Consider the following 19,825-nt stretch of genomic DNA (forward strand, 5'->3'; position numbering starts at 1 on the left):
ACCTGGCCTGGAAGACACTTTTTTTTTTGTGTCGGTGACCTTTTCAAAAGTGACGTCTACCGAAGTATAAATTGGCCTTAAATGGACCCATGTGTGGTGTGAAAGATACCTTGGCATTATAATGACTTAATGGACCCATGTGTGGTGTGAAAGATACCTTGGCACTATAATGACTTAATGGACCCATATGTGTTGTGAAAGATACCTTGGCTGGAGCTCTGTGGACAGCTCCTGGCTCTCCTCCCAGACCAGCAGCTCCGTACAGTAATTCAGCAGCACCTGGAACAGCAGCTGAGCACGCTGTTGGAGATCTGTCTCGAGCACACACTCTTCCTGCAAGGACATGACCAGCAGCACATAGATCATGCAACAGTAGTACTCTGTCCTCCGCTCTCTCACGCTCCCTTACACAGACACAACAAACAATCACAAATATCCATCACATTATTAGTCATATAAGTCCACACATCTATTTCAAATATCCATCACACTATTAGTCATACAAGTCCACATATTTATTTCAAATATCCATCATATTATTAGTCATACAAGTCCACATATTTATTTCAAATATCCATCACATTATTAGTCATACAAGTCCACACATCTATTTCAACAACTTGATTTCAATCACCTTATAAAGAACCATTCATGGGCTCATGTGACAGCACTGACTGTCAAACTAACAACATGAGGTAACTGCTCCTCTGGCTATTGCTCTGGAACATTGAGTGCCTGTTCTTACTACAGGGCATTTAAATTATGCACCTGGATTTAACAGTTGTGTCTGTAATCAGCACAATTATGCTAATTATATTCACAATGCCTCTATGGTTTTTATAATAAATGGCAAAGGAATGTCACAAAGTGGTGACTTCACTAGACAGCTCATGCATTTCCACTCCAGAGAGTAGATTAGGTTTGCTTTTTGAGCTATTTTTAGCTGGATTTTCTCTCCATAACTGGTGACCCTGAGAACTGAAACTTCCTGAATGTCACTTTCTCAGGCATCCCTGCTGTTTTCCTCAATGGGAGGTCAAGGGTGAGACCTTATGTGTGTGTGTGTTGTGTGTGTGGGGTGTGTGTCTGTGTGTGGTGGGGGGGGGGCGTACGTGCATGCAGGCTTCACACAACTCCAGCTTGTGGAAAACTGCAAGATATGAGTCACATTCCCCAAACACTCCAAATGGTAAACTATACACTAGCACCCACCCCCTTCCTCTCCCCATAGCTGGCACGAACACATACCGTCTCCATGGGGACAGATGCTCCAGTGTCATGTTTGGAGCAGCAGGGGCCAGTCTTCCAGGCTTCCAGGTCGCCGCAATCACAGAAGCCACCACCTGATGAGGCATGCATCTGTTTCACACACAGACACAGACACACAGACACACTTTCATCACTAAATGTTCTTGAAATATTTTACACCATCTCAAAAAGTTGACAGACAAACATTACTATTAGTGCAAGAAAACTGCACAAAGAACATTTACCTTGTAGCGATGCCCTTTGTGCGTACTGTTCTGGAAACAGTCCATACAGAGCACACATGTGGGGTCAATGGCACAGTCCCTGCAGAAGAACATCAAGTGGTCACAATTGCTGGCAACACAAGATGACACTTAAGGGCACTTAATACTAGCATCAATGCCCAAGCGTGTTATAACAAGTTTGCTAACATCGCTAACGAGATGTCTTGCTAGCGGCTAAAGGCCGATTTTTACTTCTCCGATTCGGTCGTAGAGGGACACTTTGGCACGCCTTGGCACGCCTTAGCAACACCTTCACCCAGGTGTTAACGCCCATCCGAGCCCTCGGAGAGCTGGTCGGAGAGAGTCGTATACCCCCTTGGCTGTGATTGGTCCACTAACGACATCATCACCCACCGAGTCAATGTCTCTCATAAAAGAAAATAATTGCCAAGTTCTCCAACAGCTGATTCTAGCTGATTCCAACCACCATATATAACACTTGTTGTCTATCTACATCTCACTCACGGTGTGTGTCGAACTCACTTTCATTAATCCAGCCTATTTTTGTTTAGCCTCCTATCTTGATCTATTTCTTTTTATTCAGACGTTACATAACTTTCATGCAGGTCAGCGATTTAATTTGTTTCTTAATGTATGGTCGGAGCAAAGCCTCATGGGAAATGGGACAACTCCCGGACAGTTAAACTGGTAAACAATCTCCCGCACATAGGAAGAAGGCTGTTATCCTAAATGGGTTTTATTTTATTGTCAAACACGCGAAGTGGAGTTTATTTACAGCCAGTACCATTGTATTACAAACACTGACAACACACACACATAATGAGAAGGTAGCATACACCTGGCGATTCTCTTGCCTTTAATCTCTTACCTTTGAATGATGTAAATCATCGTTTTAAAGCGCTGTTGCCGTCCTTATAATTATTATTGCCGCGGTAAATTACTTTCAGCACCCACAGCAGTTGTAGAAGTGTATAGAAGTACGATCAAATCCTTCTGAATCCGACCACCCGCCCATTTATTTTCGAGGGCGGAGAAGGTCGGAGAAGGATGCAGAAGTTTGCTTACTTTAGGAAATGACAACCTGGCGAGTCAACAACTTTCCTAACACAGTCAAACATCTAGCAAGTGCAAAACAAGACAAAGCAAGACAGCAAATAAGTTTCTGCATAGTCCAGCAGAAAGTAACCCCCTACTTGGCAGCTCCAGAAACTCTGTCAAAACAACAAGTAATGCAGCTGATTAGGAAGCGCGCTGGAGTGCTGATTAAACCGAACTCCGCTTCCTCTCTGTCTAACAAAATGGATGAACTGCAGGATAAAAAAAAGGATTTTTCAGGATCTACTGCCCTGTGTTTCACTGAAACTGAGTCCATCCCTGACACCATTCTACACCTGCCAGGCTTCCAACTCCACCGTGCAGACCGCGTAACAGAGTTAACAGGGAAAACGAGGGGAGGCGGAATCTGCTTCTACATAAACGAAGGTTGTACAGGTGTCACAGTATTAAGGATAATATGCACTATTTCCATCAACTTCATACCGTTTTATTCACTGCGGGAGTTTTCCTTATTCATTCTGGTCGGTGTCTACATACGACCTCAGGCCGACGTTAGCAAGGCGCTACAGCACCTGGCTGACCAGCGATAACATTCAAACAAACTCCCTTCTCATTATTCATGGGGATTTTAACAGGGCAAACGCAGTCAAGAACTGCCAAAATACAGACAACATATAGTGTCCAACCAGAGACAAAAACACACTAGACCACTGCTACTCAGTATTAAAAGGACGCATATCATTCTGTTGTCCTTTGCAGCTTTAGGACTCTCTGATCACTGCCTGGTTCATCTTCTCCAAACCTACAGGCAGAAACTAAAATCTGCAAAGCCTTTTGTTAAAACTGTGAGAAAATGGACCAAAGAGTAGGGGTGGGCGATATATATCGTCTGCGATAATATCGTCATTGTTGTTCAAACGATGTGCAAAATTACATTATCGATAGGGGTGGGCGATATGGGCAAAAAATAATATCTCGATATTTTTTTTCATTTTGACGGTAACGATAATTAGACGATATTTTTAAAAAAAAATGTGATTGGAATTCTCAGTCATACCTTCTTGGAGATTACAATAATGGGCACAATGTTTAAGGAAAACACTTCTTTATTGTCCTTTAAACAAAAATAACTTAATTGAACTGCAATGCAGAAATATTGAACTCTTGTAATAAAGTGCTCCATGCATCCATGAGAATTATTGCACATCAACAGCAGTTCTTATGGCCTTATTAAACTAAAAATTCTGTCCAGGATTGTACAAATACATGAGTATTAGAGCATGGATCGGGACGAATTTTTCTGTACGACAGAAAAGTAACCTAGCCCGGACCGACTGTAGCTCAACTGTTCATAGTACTAATGCCACATTGACGTACGTTTTTTATGAATAGCCTGGCTTTATTAAACTGGGGCATCAACAGTTAAATGCTCTCTCACACAAACAAGCGCTGTTAAACGCACAAGCGTACACAATAAGGCCAATAAGCATATTTAAATTAAATGATTCACATTGCAAGAACGTTTAGTAAAATGGTGCGGCTCCTTTAAGGTACACGTACAGGGAGGGACAACGGTGTCTCATAGTTTGGATGTAGCAACAAACGTTTATGTGCTGTGAAAGTGTTAACCAGTATGTGAGTAACGTGAGTTTTATTAAAGCATAGCGTGTGTAATGTGTAGCTATTTCATTCCGTTTGCTAACCTTTCCTGCTGTCTGTATTTACTTACCAGCAGCAGACGTAAAGGAAAGGGAATTAACCCTGAAGTTAAAAACATGCAATCTACTTCGGCCGTGGAGCATTTCACTCCCCTACAATATTCAACTACGTTCAGAGACAGACATAAGGAAATGTTAACAAACGGAATGAAATAGCTACACATTACACACGCTATGTTTTAATAAAACTCACATTTTATGCTACACCAACGGAGGCACAACAGACATCACCATGCGCTGCTAACCTGTTGCAAAGTGGATGCGAGAAGCCATGTCACGTGATCACGTAGGATCACTAGTCGTGTGAGTGCCGTGCTGTGGGGAGCGCTGCTGCGCCGTAGGCTATATTAAGAACATGATATGAACAGTTTCCCCGTGCGTGTCATTGTTTTTGGCGAAGTCATTTAAATACTCTTTACCAAAGAGTCAAAACTGGAGCTACAGGCCTGTTTTTACTGCACTGACTGGACTGTTTTTGAGGCTGCATCTACAAACCTTGACACACTTACTGACACTGTACTACATCCTGCAACACCTTGACTCCCCAGGGACGTATGCAAGGATGCTGTTTGTGGACTTCAGCTCAACACCATCATCCAAGAATTGCTCCTCACCAAACTCACGCAGCTCACTGTGCCCGCCTCCACCTATCAGTGGATTACAAACTTCCTGATAGACAGGAAGCAGCAGGTGAGGTTGGGAGTAATTACATCCAGCACCCAGACAGTCAGCACTGGTGCCCCTCAGGGATGTGGGCTCTACCCACTGCTCTTCTCCCTCTACACTAACGGCTCAACCTCAGGAGTCTTGTCTGTTCAACTCCTGAAATTTGTAGACAACACAACAGCCATCGGCCTCATCTGAGATCGGAGATGGGTCTGCATACAGGAGAGAAGTCGCAACAACCTAGAGTTGAACTCGCTCAAAACTGTGGATATGATAGTCCCTGAACGTGAAGTGGGAGCCCAACATCAAAACAGTCATCAAAAAGGCCCAGCAGAGGATGTAGTTCCTGCGCCAGCTCAGGAAGTACAACCTGCCTCAGGAGCTGCTGATCCAGTTTACACTGCAGACATCGAGTCTGTTCTCTGCACATCTATCACTGTCTGGTTTGGATCGGCCACCAAACTGGACAGGAACAGACTACAACAGACAGTCAGGTCTGCAGAAATGATTATTGGTGCCGACCTGCCAACTATCCAGGACCTGTACACCTCCAGAGCCAGGAAAACAGGCAGGGAAAATCATTGCAGACCCCTCACACCCTGGACTAATCTGGTCCAACTCCTCCCCTTCCGGCAGGCGCTACAGAGCTCTGTACACCAAAACCACCAGACACAAGAACAGTTTCTTCCCCCTTGACGTCACACTAATGAACAGTGGACTATAAATGATTATAATATATTTATTTATTTAATTCTAAACTGTTATACTATATGTATATTTCTGTGTAAGTACATTGAGAGCCACTAAGCCTGGAATATATGTAAACTTACTTGGCCAATAAACACGATTCTGATTCTAATGTGTTGCATTTTCAAAACCAGATTACTTAACAATACTTCACTGCAAATGCTAGCACCATTAGGGACGGCAAGTCCCACCACTGACTTAGATATGCGATTCATGTCATGACTACTAGTACTTTGAGATATATTCAAATAAGAAGACAGGTAAGAGGCTCCATCCTGACACTAGCTGATGTCACTCTGACCTGCACGAGTAGACCGTCTCTCCCTCCTTGAAGACTCTCCCACATAGCTGTGAAGCTGTCCCTCCTCTCTGCTGTAGTTTCTCCACGCCAACACGAGGGTCTTCCCCAAACAGGAAACACTCCAGTGGTAATAACAGTCGCTGCTGCGCTAGTAGTTCCTCTTCCGGTGGTCGTGGCTCTGCCTCCAGGCAGTAGACTTGTGGTACCTCCTCCATCAAATGACACAGGATGGCTGTGCCACTGTCTGACGCCTCCTTCCATCTCTAAACCCAGAGGACAACTTGAATCAGTATAACTATGACAACAGAAAACAAATACTGAATCTATTAGGCCCAAATGTTTCTGTTTCCCTTTCTCAAAAGAACTCGAAAGGATATGAATAAGACATGGATATCTAACACAACTAGTTTTTGAAATTGGGCATCCTTAAACTCTAGGAACTCACCTTGGAAAGGCTGATAACCCTAGTTCCATTTTCTGGAAATCTATATCATTCTGAAAGAAATATAGCCTTCTCTTGACTGTTGTATACATTTAATTAATACATTTTGAGAATTTACATTTGTAACTTTTCTGTAATTAGTGATATCAGTAATAGTAGTCTTAAAAATCCCTCCTATGAGGGTAAAGAAAGGCAAATCCAGCACAGAAAGGGAAGACAGGGTGCAGGTTGAGCTTGGGAAACAAAAACAGAACAAATCAGGACATTAAACATTAGATTAACAATCGTCCGACTGAGGATAAGCGTTTCTGCCTTCTACCTTTTCTTATTGGGTGCCAAGCGTTAAAAGCTACGCAGGCACCCTACACAACTGTGACCAGCCATGGCTAAACCAGCCACAAGTCTCCCCAGAGACATTTTGAGTTATTCACAGATTCTGAAAGTGTAGGTTTAAAGCTATCCAATGTCTCACTCATGTAGATCTGATAATATTTGTATAAGTTGTGATCATTTGAATGTATACCCCTCAGAAAAGCTTTTGCTGTAGTGATGGGAAGTTCGGATCATTTTACCGACTCGAATCTTTGAATCTCGTTCAGTAATATGAACAAATCTTTTTTCGAGTCATTCGTTCATTTCAACTGGGGGGGGGGGGGGGGGGGTGCTACTCAATATTCGTTCTTTTGCCAAACGTGTCTTTCGTTCAATGATTCGTTCTTTTGACAACCGTGTCTTTGGATCTATGATTCGTTCATCTGACGGATATGGGTCGTTGGATCCTTTTCCACGTGACCTGCATAGGCTCAGTACAGTCAGCTAGAGGAAACAGAAATGATTCGTTCTTTTTCCGACTGGGTCTCTCGGATACGGGTCTTTGGATCATTTTTACGTGACCTGCATTCAACAAATCCTTTCTGTTTCCTTGGCTTAGCCAATGCAACAGTCCCAGTTGTCCCGATGAACGAGAAAAAGAACAAATCTTTTTTTGAGAGGACTCGTTACTCTCGAGTCGTTGTAAGGATTCGTTCAAAATGAACGAATCGTTCACGAACGACACATCACTATTTTGCTGAGAAAAAGGACCTCTAATTTTTCCAAATTGCCACCTCACCTTGGACAAAGGGAAGACAGTTGTGCTCATTTGCATCTCAGTGAAATTAGCCCTCCTCTACAGATGTCACACTGATATCTGGTATCTGTAGCCCTTCCCCCTACAGGTGTCACTGAAGACTCAAGAATTTTAGTGTTGTTAATTATGTAGTGTTATTTTCATTAGGACTTGAACTGGACTTGAATCAGAATTAGAAGGTCCTAAAATGGAAATGCTTTTATTACCAAAGGCATTGAATAGCATGCATTAATACACAGGATAAAATGTTACAATCCCATAATCCAAGGTATAAACCAGGACTGCAAAATGGAAGTCAATATGAATCCAATACACTAGACAACAAGAATAAAGATACTATTAAAAAGATTTTAAAAAGTGTTTGATAATATCAGTCAGGTTGTTTTTGCCAATTCTGAAAAGGGAAACAAATAAGTTTCACATCATGGGTCATGCTAACAGGCACCGTCACCTGACTGTATGTAGCTTTCTTATTAAGCATATATGCCATAACACCCCCCCCCCCCCCCCACATGAGATATATATGTCAAGTGTTGAGTGTCTCATGTGAAGCAGTTGTTTTTGTTTGTAATAAATAATCGAATGTGATGATGAAGTATGGTACGCAGCGTCTTAATTGCTCAACTAAAAGCTTAACTCAACAATTACAGCTAGCTTGCCGCTAACACTAACTGAAAACACATTGGAAGTTGGAACACATAGTGGCTAGGTAGCTAGCTGCTAATAAATAACATAAGTAACACATCAGCAGTAATGAATCAAGTGTACTGATATTAAATGTACTACTAAATGTACTACTAACATGCCATTCTCAAATTAAAGCCAGTGACATGATGGTTAACAATTAAAGAGTTAACGATGGATACCGACAGTTAGCATACCTAGCTAGGTAGCATTACCATTGGATTTGAATGGCAGTTATGCTAGCTCTGGCTATCCAGACAAATGAGCCTTGTTTCTGGACACGTTTCACTTGACGAGCGGGGGCAATACAGTCATCTGGAAAGTTTAAAATGATACTAAACGAAGGGAAATCTACTGTATGGAGATATTTCTGCTAAGTAGACAATGCAGATTGAATTAGGCTGGTGGATATGTCCAATGTAAGAAGTGTGAAGTTTTAATGAAATATGATTGATGCAACTCTCGTTCTCCACAACAACATGGATAAACCTCGCTGGTTGGATGTAGATAGTTTTCAGAACGAACGTCGGCGTGCAAAAAGATCTTCAATGGTGAGACTTGTCTGTTGAGCCTCTGTTGGTGTCTCATAAAACGTGAGTTTTATTAAAGCATAGCGTGTGTAATGTGTAGCTATTTCATTCCGTTTGTTAACCTTTCCTGCTGTCTGTCTCTGAACGTAGAGATTGCAGGGGAGTAAAATGCTCCGCTGCCGAAGTAGATGTTTTTAACTTCGGGGTTAATTCCCTTTCCTTTACGTCTGCTGCTGGCTTTTTGGTGGATGTAGTCATCTCCGAAGTAACTACTGAACGTCTGTTTGCCTCAAGATGTCCAATGATTCGCATGTCCTGCCACTCTCTCTCGGCTGCTAGAGAATCACTCCGTAACTTGTACATAAGCTCTGGAGAAAGTTTGTTGCTACACGAATGTCTCCCGAGGAGAGAGTTCTCCTTTCTACTTGCGTTGCATTTGCAGTCAAAGTTACCGTAGAGATAGCGTCTGATATGTCACGCTCCAGCTCCTCTGCTGCGAGGCCGAAAGATTCTTCCTCGTCGGCTAAAGTCAGCTGGAGACTAGGGATGTTCTCCAGTTTGATGAAATCGTGTTCATCATCTGTGCACTCATCTTCAGATTCAGAAGTCAGATTGCCATCTGGATAAGAGTAGTGGAGTATGATGCTGTATAAGAAGCCATGTGTATCGCTTGTAACGTCCAGCTGATTGGTCGGAAAAAATAACAAACGCGATCCAGCAGTTCATATGGAAATTAGGTAACACCCCCCCAAGCGCCACGAGAGCGAAGGTGAATTTAACCAAACTGTACCAACTTCAACGACAAAATGTATACTTTTAAGGTAACCAATACTGTTATCTGAAACATGGAGTGGCTTCTTCATGACTTGAACTTGCACATTCTGCAAAAAAACGAAAATCACTCATTTGGAAAAAAAAGACTTAAACTGTTTTACGGGAATTCGTCTCGGCCGACTTGTTCCCCCTTTTCCGATGCCGGGTCACATTTGCACTGCAAGAACTCGTGAGACTTTCAAGTGGGTGGAAAGTTTACAGAAACAGCAAACTGCTCTGCCCTTTTTGTCTTTTGCTTCTCCATTGCGGTGCAGGAACTAAAGGACTAACTCTTCAATCGCAACATAATTTCTAAGCACGACAAAATAATAACTTATTCATTCGCAGCAATATTAAAATTAGGCTGTTAAATCAGGTAAATTTGACGTAATGTTAAGATTACAGAAGGTTGAATCGAACGTTGCTAGTGGCCTCATGGCACTTGTAACTACTTCATAAATGACATTAAAGAAAGGCTTCAAATTGAACAATATATTAACTGTTTAAGTTATACTATAAATATAAATAAATACAAAACACTTGGCTTCAAACTACAGCTTCAAACCTTTTAACTTCAAACTATGAACAGCATATTAACTGTTAACAAGTTTACAGTATACATGAATAAATAAAAAAAATAAAAAAACCACACTCTACACACACAACTGTTTCAAACTTCAGTAATTATTTTGCAGAAATAAGAGCATATTTGCCTTCAGAGTCAAAAATGTATTATTTTGTTGCATTTATTTCATGAAATTTCACCATTTTCTGATTGGTTTACACCCATCTTTTCTATCTTGTTTATAACGAATCTTGTTATTTGAACCCACTGGGTACGTGAATTTGTACTGCCCCTTTAAGAGACTAGGTTAAGGGTTGCTGGCTTTTAAAGGCACCCAGTGCAACTTTCGAGGCTTAAAAATAAACATCCAATTTCTAGTCTTTTTTACACGTAGTAAGTTTCAATAACTCCATAGTCCATACCATTACATATCGACATTCAAGGAGCAAAGATGAGACGTCGTTGTGTGGTGAGAACTGATAGAAAATCGATAACAACAACACCTTTACTGGCCTGGCTGTGTGGCATGGAGCATTGCCCTGCTGGAAAAAACACTTCTCAGAGTTGGGGAACATTGTCAGAGCAAAAGGAAGCAAGTTTTTCTTCCGGGACAACGTTGTACTTTGCCTGGCTGAGGTTTGTAAAAGACCATAAGGATTGAACCAAAGCGGACTGGAGGGTCTCCTAGTTCGTCTTCTCTGATGAGTCCAATTTTCAGCTTTGCCCAACACATGGTCGTCTGATGGTTAGACGGAGACCTGGAGAGGCCTACAAGCCACAGAGTATTGCACCTACTGTGAAATTGGACTCATCAGAGAAGACGAACTTAGAAGAACCTCCAGTCCGCTTTTTTCAATCCTTATGGTCTTTTACAAACCTCAGCCAGGCAAAGTACAACGTTGTCCCGGAAGAAAAACTTGCTTCCTTTTGCTCTGACAATGTTCCCCAACTCTGAGAAGTGTTTTTTCCAGCAGGGCAATGCTCCATGCCACACAGCCAGGCCAGTAAAGGTGTGGATGGAGTACCACCAGATCAGGACCCTGTCATGGCCAGCCCAATTTCGAGACCTGAATCCCATAAAAAACCTCTGAAATGTGATCAATAGGAAGATGGATGGTCACAAGCCATGAAAAGAAGCCGAGCTGCTTGAATTCTTGCGCCAGGAGTAGCATAAAGTCACCCAACGGCAATGTGAAAGACTGGTGGAGAGCATGCCAAGACACATGAAAGTTGTGATTTTAAATCAAGGTTATTCCACCAAATATTGATTTCTGAACTCTTCCTAAGTTAAAGCATTAGTATTGTGTAGTTTAAAAATGAATAAGAGCTTGTTTTCTTTGCATTATTCAAGATCTGAAGACACTGCATCTTTTTTGCTATTTTGACCAATTGTCATTTTTCTGCAAATAAATGATCTAAATGACAATATTTTTATTTGAATTTTGGTAGGAATGTTGCCAGTAGGTTATAGAATAAAACAAAAATGTACATTTTACTTTAACACATACAAATAAATAGTAAAACCTGAAAGCTTATGCTGTAAATGAAAACTTGTGCTGTCCTCCGGCAAAATCCTCGGATGCCCACGCTTGGTTCAAGTTAGCTTGTTCAGAATAACAGACTTGTGGAAGACGGCTTAGCGAAAGAATGTGTTTATTCAATCACATGCCACGATCAGCTTCATACAACACAAGCATGCACAAGGCACGTCTGCATGTTGAGGAGTCGGTCTCCTTGCTTCTTCTTCTTCTCATTACAAAAAGGTTGTTGTTCTTATAGTATGGAATTAACATGTAAACAATACAGAAATGAAAGTAGGAAGTATGACCTAATTTGGTCTGACTCAATTAGGTCTCAATTAATTAAGTGTCTGTCTGGGGTCCTGGCAACCATTGATCTCCAGCTGTTCCTTCCTTCCTGACCCTGGACAATAGCTATTTGATGTCTCAGGGGCCAAATGGTTGGGGAACAGGCCTGCACCCGTCTGTGAGGCCTTAGATGCATATTGACAGAATGGACCTTGCTGTGATTGCATATGACTAAAATCTATGTAATCTAACAACCCCACCCTTTGATCATCAAATATTCTTACATCATGATCACAATAAAAAAATGATAAACAAATAACAAAGAAAAATGTAAACAAACACATATATCTCCATAGTGTAGTGGCTAATCATTAGTGTAGTGGTTATTCGTGGTGTTTGTTTTCTAATATGGGTACCAAGTCCCTTATCTTACAGATGAAAGCGAAAAACCTTCTTCGGGAAAATTCTTTCATGATTCTACGATTTATGTAGCAATCCTTACCCCTCGGCAAGCTGCAAGTGGCGACTAGGTACCATCCTTGTTATTCATATGCGATTAAATCTGTGATGTAGTATCGATGGGATCCTTCTTAATGTGGGCTATGTGTGGCGGTCTTGTAGTCATCCTGACAATAATATACATAGAAAATCTGATCACTGCATAAACGCTCAAAATGGGAACAATAAACATAAAGACATAATCGTCCGAATGATTCCAGAGTAGTCTCCCCATGAACCTACCCACCCCAACCAGGTTGCGTTTTCAAACGCTTTACATTTGTGTAAATGTCCTGTATGTATGTGTAAATATTCTTATGTAAGTACAGCACTCCTGCTCCAGTCCGGGGGTAAATGTGAATAGGCATGTTTCTCACAAACGAACATACTCCCATTCATAGCCACCTTGACGTCCGTCTCTTGGTGGCTATCTGTGAGTGGCGACTATATGCATCTCTGGTCCATCAGTTTCTGATGTCAGGCTTTGAATGTTGTGTCGTCACTGCTGTCCAACGGGTGAGGTCAATCTGGACAACGGTGATGGCTTGGTCAGTGCAGCGGTTCAATGGTTCCTGCGTTCCAGTTCCCCTCATGCTGCACCTTGGACTTGTTCTGAAATACAAACAGAGAAAACAGCGGCAGTATCACATATTCCAAGAATGTGGCATCTCATTCATATGACCAGAACAAACAAACTTAAAAAAACACAACATTGAACATTTAAACTGCCTTAATACTAGGGATCTGACCTTTATCATTAACCCCTATCTCATAGTCATGTCCATACAAGTCATCATCTAAATTCCCATCCAATCATCATATCATTGCTAAAAGTAATATTATGATTAACACAAAAGTGCATGACTTGAGGTTAGCCGTAATCATGTTTTTTCCTTGCACTCCACCAGAGAGGGTTGTTCTGGGGCCATGCATTATGTGCTGTGGGTGGCATCAGTTCTCCCTGTACAGTGACTGCAGCAGAACAAAGTGTACCTACTTTGAGTGGTCTTTCACACTTCAAAGTATGTTCCCCATCAAGTGGCTCTGGATACCTCCTTACCACTCTGGCTCTCTGGACTGCTCTCGTCAATGTTGTACCGTGCTGACTCTCGTCATTGCAAATATCCAGGTGGTTAAGGGCTCGTTTCTGATAATTATTGACCATGCTTTCATCATCTCTGTTGTTATAGTTAAAATGAGAAGCATGTCTGCCTCTGCCCTGAGATCTGCATTCTCTAGCCCAATGGCCATAATTCTTACACTTGCGGCATACATCATGTGATTTTCTTCCCAACCTACATCTAGATGTCTCTATTTTCCTAGTTCTGATGCGTCTAGGGTCACCTTGATTACCAAATTTCTCATTTCTAAACATGCACTCTGGATCTGTGTGTGTGCCATGGATGCAGACCCTTCTGATCTTTTGTTCTGTGTCACGTTCCATTCGCCTTGCTACACTAATAAGCATCTCAAAGGTGAACGTTGTGTCTTCCCAGCCGGGTGTGGTCAACTTCACAATACTTCTGAGCTCAGGGACAGTATTATGCAAGAAATTTGCCTTCAAGGCACCGTTGTTATTGGTCATAACATTCTCCTCTGTCATCCCGCTCATGCCTGAATGTCTTAAAAATGCTTCAGCAAATCTTTGGGCAAAATCATCCACCGTTTCATTAGCCATCTGTCTACAACCAGATATTTTACCCCAATCTGTAGTCGCATTGGTAGCCTCCTGAATCCACTCACGGACTGCCTTCCAGCTATTAACTAGGTTCTGTTGATCCTCTCCTAATCCAACATCAACATCTCGCTTCACCTTGTCAGCCTCAGTGTTGTTTAACACAGTGCATAAAAGTGAAACGCCGTCATACGGGTGCAAATGATAAATCTTTTGCAACCGGGTAATCTTGGACCAAATATCCATCCCTGCTTTACGCGGATGTTGCAGATCTTTCGACCATTCGTCAATATCTTGCGGCTTTGCAGATTTATAAGAGTGCAGTACATTTCCACCAGTATATCTGGATGTTAAAGGTCTCAATTTGGCCAAGCCATCATTAACACCTGAGTCATTCATGTCCTTTGACCCACAATTAGCAATTAGCATTGGCATCGTTTCAAAAGCCTCTCGTCTCTCCCTGGGTTCTTTCAGGCTTGCTATGTCTGCCTCGTTCTTAGCCTGTCTTGCTGTTAATGTCTTCACATCATCTGCAATTGCTCGAACTATGCTGCGCCATTCTAGCTCAGTCTTTTCATGTTTCACTTTAGCCAATTCACCTTCAAGTGACGATACCTTATCTCTCTCAATCTTCAGAATTCTGTCTGATTCAATTTTTTCTTGTGCCCTCTGACGGCGCATTAACTGATCTAAGGTAACGAGAGAAAGTTTGATGTTATCCTTCTCGTGCAACAGCTTTTCAAAACTGCGTCTGATGTCATCAAGTGGCCAAAAACCATGGTCGGGCAGAATGTTGTATTGCAGCTCAATCTTTCTCTCAGTCTCATTCAACTTGAGATGACTATTTAAAAAACTCTGTATTGTCTTAATCATGGTATTCTCGTCAAACTCACGCACTGCCAAAACGCCCATCTCCATAATAGGGACGCTTTTGGCCTGGCTGAAACTTCTCATGAACATCTTTGATTTTTAACAGCAAAACAAGCGCGTTTCGCTTCCAGCAATGTAATGCTCCCTCTTAAAACTTCAAACGGATGTTACAAAAAATGCATTTAACAAAAGTAAAACTATGCAACTGGACTTTTGACCAAATCTCTAATAAACCAAATAAACAGAAGTTCTTCACTTCAGCGAGCTCATAGGCTCTCGGACAACGGCCAGCTTGAACTACCAGTTTGAATTCCTTTGACGGCAATTCAAAAACACAACGCTATGAAAATTACTCTTGCAACTCACTAACTCACTTTTACCCATCCAATGGTTGCAATTAATACAGTTTACTCGGACAGCAAATCAAATGGCTCACTCTGAAAAATGTATACGTTGCTATGCCACTTCTGTGCGCAAAAGCCAACGATATAATTATCAAACTAAATCCTACACTGCAGTCACCGCTCAGTCAGTTAATACTGCGAATTCTAATAAGCGTCTTTCACCCTGTAAAAATTCAACACTGGGGATATTTCCACCACGGACCTCAGTCCCAAGTAATTTATCAATCGTTTGTTCACAGCCTACACCGTTAACTTATCGTTTTCCGAAAAGGTAATATTACAGAGATACCCTTAACAATACAACTCAGAATGCTTACGACTACGAAATCGTAACACTTACACACAAATGATCTGTCTCAGAAAAACAATAACACTTGTAGGCCCTAGTTTACAAATCCTTATTTATGCTAACTGCCTCTAATTCATTACACAGCAACTTTCTGTTCGTTTTTTCAGCGATAAATAAAAGATGCACTCACCGTTTGAGTTGAGAAGCTTCTTTTCTTCCTTTATCGTGAAACTGGGTCGGAAACACCAAGTGAAAGCTTATGCTGTAAATGAAAACTTGTGCTGTCCTCCGGCAAAATCCTCGGATGCCCACGCTTGGTTCAAGTTAGCTTGTTCAGAATAACAAGACTTGTGGAAGACGGCTTAGCGAAAGAATGTGTTTATTCAATCACATGCCACGATCAGCTTCATACAACACAAGCATGCACAAGGCACGTCTGCATGTTGAGGAGTCGGTCTCCTTGCTTCTTCTTCTTCTCATTACAAAAAGGTTGTTGTTCTTATAGTATGGAATTAACATGTAAACAATACAGAAATGAAAGTAGGAAGTATGACCTAATTTGGTCTGACTCAATTAGGTCTCAATTAATTAAGTGTCTGTCTGGGGTTCTGGCAACCATTGATCTCCAGCTGTTCCTTCCTTCCTGACCCTGGACAATAGCTATTTGATGTCTCAGGGGCCAAATGGTTGGGGAACAGGCCTGCACCCGTCTGTGAGGCCTTAGATGCATATTGACAGAATGGACCTTGCTGTGATTGCATATGACTAAAATCTATGTAATCTAACAACCAGAGAAACTGATAATTTTGAAGTGGTCTCTTAATTTTTTCCGCGGCTGTATATATATATATAGTTGATCTCTCTTATTCGACGAAGCAGTGAGTTAGCTGTCTTTCAATGTCTCTTGTCGAATTATCTCACATGTTTATGGTGGTATGTGTTTAAAAGTTTTAACTTAGGCTATTGTAATGTTCCTAACTTATATATTATTATTTCACCGAAGCAGTGAAGCAGTGACGGGGTGCCTCCCCCGTCACTGCTTCACTGATTTAAAAAACCTGAAAGTCACAGGTTCGATCCCCACTAGTGGCAACCATGGCCAAAGTTGCTTAACGACTGTTAACGACTCTTAATGACTGTTATCAGAGTAAGCCTGACTCTGTATAATTACATTTTCAATCCAGGTCAATTCAATTAACATAACAAAACCTAGGCCTGGCCAAGGGGAAGGGGTGGGGGGGCTTTCACACCAATGTGGGCTTCTACGGCAATACACAGGGTCGAAGACTGTCGTAAATCCCACATTTCATGCAGTGAGATGGGGCAGTTTTATATGTGCCCCACGAAATCTGCCTAGCAACCCAAAAAAGTATTCATACAGATCCTACTCAGACAGATCTACGCCACTAACATTACTGCTCTTTAGCTATAGCTAGTTTTGTACTGTTTTGGAACCAGCCTCTGTGTTTCATGTTGCAGCCTTAAATAATTCATGTTTATAAGACAACATTTTACGGAAGTTTTGTTAATTTAACGGCTTGATTTGTTGCTGTTATTAATTTCAATTGGCTCAGGCACCGAAAGGAACCACCGAAATCTGTGTTGTATTTCGGTCCGGGTATGTACCGGTTGTATTGGAACCGGTGCCATATTGGAACCGGTTCTCTGAACCCAACCCTACTGTTGATTAACTAAAGCATTACCTATATTTCAGGCGATGTTTTGCTTGTGTTTATTCAGTGACAGTAGCCCCCACATGTAAACCCTGTAAGCTATCATTTCTTTTGCTGTATACTCCACTTAACCTGTGGTAAAAAAATATTTTAAGCCGCAATTATCTCAAAAAAGGCCTGCGAAAGCCTGGGGGGACTGCTTTCAATGACTTGAGCCAGGCTTATTAGCACTAAAATGATTAATAATTATTGGAGGCCTTCCTGCCTCAGACGTATGCATAGACCTTAACACCTTTCATGTCTAGGACCAATTTCCCCTCAAGTACATCAATTGCACATTTACATTGTGCACTGGCGTCAAGCCTCTGCGTATTAATTCAAGCGCTGATAGGGGCCACATTTTGCGTCACCCCACCCAGGTTATTCCTCCCTGCCAAATGGTCCCGAGACTAATTGTTTTAGTTCACACCTAATTTTGCCCGAACTGTCCAAACATTTGAGCCCATTTCATTGTTTGTGTTTTTCTTCTGTAGCCTTATATCTGGTCTTGAATTATGTTCGATTTTGGTGTGCATTGAAGAACTCATACTGTGGAGACATCAGTCGGCTTCATAGAGTCTTTGCCTACTTAATCTTCATCAAGTTTACTCAGTTGAATAAAGACATACAACTTTGATGTCTCATCAGGAATTCACCATAAAAACAACTCTTTTATATAAATATATACAGATATGGACAAAGAAAAGGTGTCTTGAATGGTTTGTTCGGCTTCATAGCCTTTTCAGTTAGGTATAGCCTATTGCAAACCTGGCTTTATCTTATGAACTATACCAGATTATACACCATCATAGTGTCTATACTTTCTCATTCTATATAACTAAGAAATGGATAATTTAGCAGGTCAATGTACTAATCAGGTAATGCCATTCATAGTCTGTTGGGCTTGAGTGTGGCATACTATTTGCTATCATATTTTTTACAAGTTAGATGCTGTAGCCTACTTGTGAGGGTTTCTGACTATTTTGTTTTGTGTTGAAAATTGACTTTTAAAACAATGCAAAATGCAAATGCAAGCATAACATGTCCACTTCCGTTTAGTATTAACACTTGAAAATGTCCCTTGCAGTCAAATTTGAACAGTTAACAAAAACGTCTGATTTATTGTGATTCATCTGCAAATAGTTTTTGCAGGGTGGTCTGACCCATACTGCAGAACTATATAGCTCATAGAAATCTATAACCTGGCTGGCTGACTAGAGGGAGCAACAGGTATGTTTATCTGTCCTTCAAATGACCATGTAGAACATCAAAGTGAATTTGAAGATATACCAGAACTAATTGCCTACATCAAAAGTGGTAAATTATTGCATACTATTCAAGATCATAACGTACATTTACTCCCCATGTCCCAGCTGAAATTAACGGTATGGTTTCGTAAGGATCGGACGAGGTATCATTACGTTTATGTCTATGGTATTTGGCAGACGTCTGTATCGGTCATGCTAATGCTTTTGTTACAAGTCCTACAATTGAATTGTATACCTCAAAATAACACAAATAGGTTGAATGTAAACATCACTTCATAATGATTTCCCAACACACACACTGTATTAGGGAAGCTAGTGAACACATTTCACTGCTGAAAACAAAAACAGTTATAGAAATTCTAATGGTTTCCGCTACTCACCACAACAACTTGGTATGTTTTGGGACACATTCAGTTAGGATGAATTGGTTTGTCTAGGTTTTCATTACATCAGTGATTTCCAGAATATTATAATTTTACCCAGTGGGCATGAAATGCCAAACACATAGCAGTAGAGGCCAACAGAGACCATCACAACACCCGTTATAACCACTATATTTAAGAAGTTAAAATTCCCCGGAAGCTTTCGGAATTTAGTATTCCTATGGTGGGATGTCATGATGTTTACACTTAACCTACCTATGCGATTATGTTAAATTAGCTCGTCGGTCGGTGACATGAAACTTGCCTACTTTGTCGTAGACCAATAAGATAATGTCTATTTGGTGATAATGAAATCATTCAGGTCACTGAACGTTAACTGACAACAGTAAACCAACGTCAGCTACAAAACGAATGTTAACGGAGAAATATTTGTCCGCGTTTAAGGGGCATATATATGCGTTTTCTAGAGCTAATGTAGGACTATCCAAAGTTAGCATATAGCGCAGCGTCATCCGCAATACAGACCAGGTTTAAGAGATCGAAGGCACCTGCCAACACAAACCAGCTGTTCACACACTTGCACGGAAGAAAATAACGTCATCTATCCTTGTGTGCATGTGAAGGACCACTTATAATTCCATTTTCCAGGGCAGATGGTATACCTTGCTAAGCTCCAGAGCGTTCAATATTTTTTCATCTTCCGCCATGTTCCTTCTGCCGTAAGTTGTTTCTCGCCTACTGCAACATGCTAGGTACAGCCCATATCGTTTTTTA

The 19,825-nt window shown here is 41.3% G+C and overlaps 1 protein-coding gene across 3 annotated transcripts in view; it reads right to left on the reverse strand.

Moving 5' to 3' along the window:
- ubr1 (ubiquitin protein ligase E3 component n-recognin 1) overlaps positions 1 to 19,825 on the reverse strand; it is a 101,308-nt gene extending 81,483 nt beyond the window's left edge. For all 3 annotated transcript variants that reach the window (XM_080849270.1, XM_080849269.1, XM_080849268.1), the window contains exons 1-5: positions 19,714 to 19,825; positions 5,982 to 6,244; positions 1,494 to 1,572; positions 1,249 to 1,359; positions 206 to 333 (exon numbers count right to left, since the gene is read on the reverse strand). In XM_080849270.1, the coding sequence (XP_080705396.1) occupies positions 206 to 333; positions 1,249 to 1,359; positions 1,494 to 1,572; positions 5,982 to 6,244; positions 19,714 to 19,758 (626 nt within the window). In that variant the 5' untranslated portion in view covers positions 19,759 to 19,825. The remainder of the gene's footprint in view (positions 1 to 205; positions 334 to 1,248; positions 1,360 to 1,493; positions 1,573 to 5,981; positions 6,245 to 19,713) is intronic.

The sequence above is a fragment of the Sprattus sprattus genome (assembly GCF_963457725.1).
Source record: "Sprattus sprattus genome assembly, chromosome: 1".
NCBI classification, from domain to species: domain Eukaryota; kingdom Metazoa; phylum Chordata; class Actinopteri; order Clupeiformes; family Clupeidae; genus Sprattus; species Sprattus sprattus.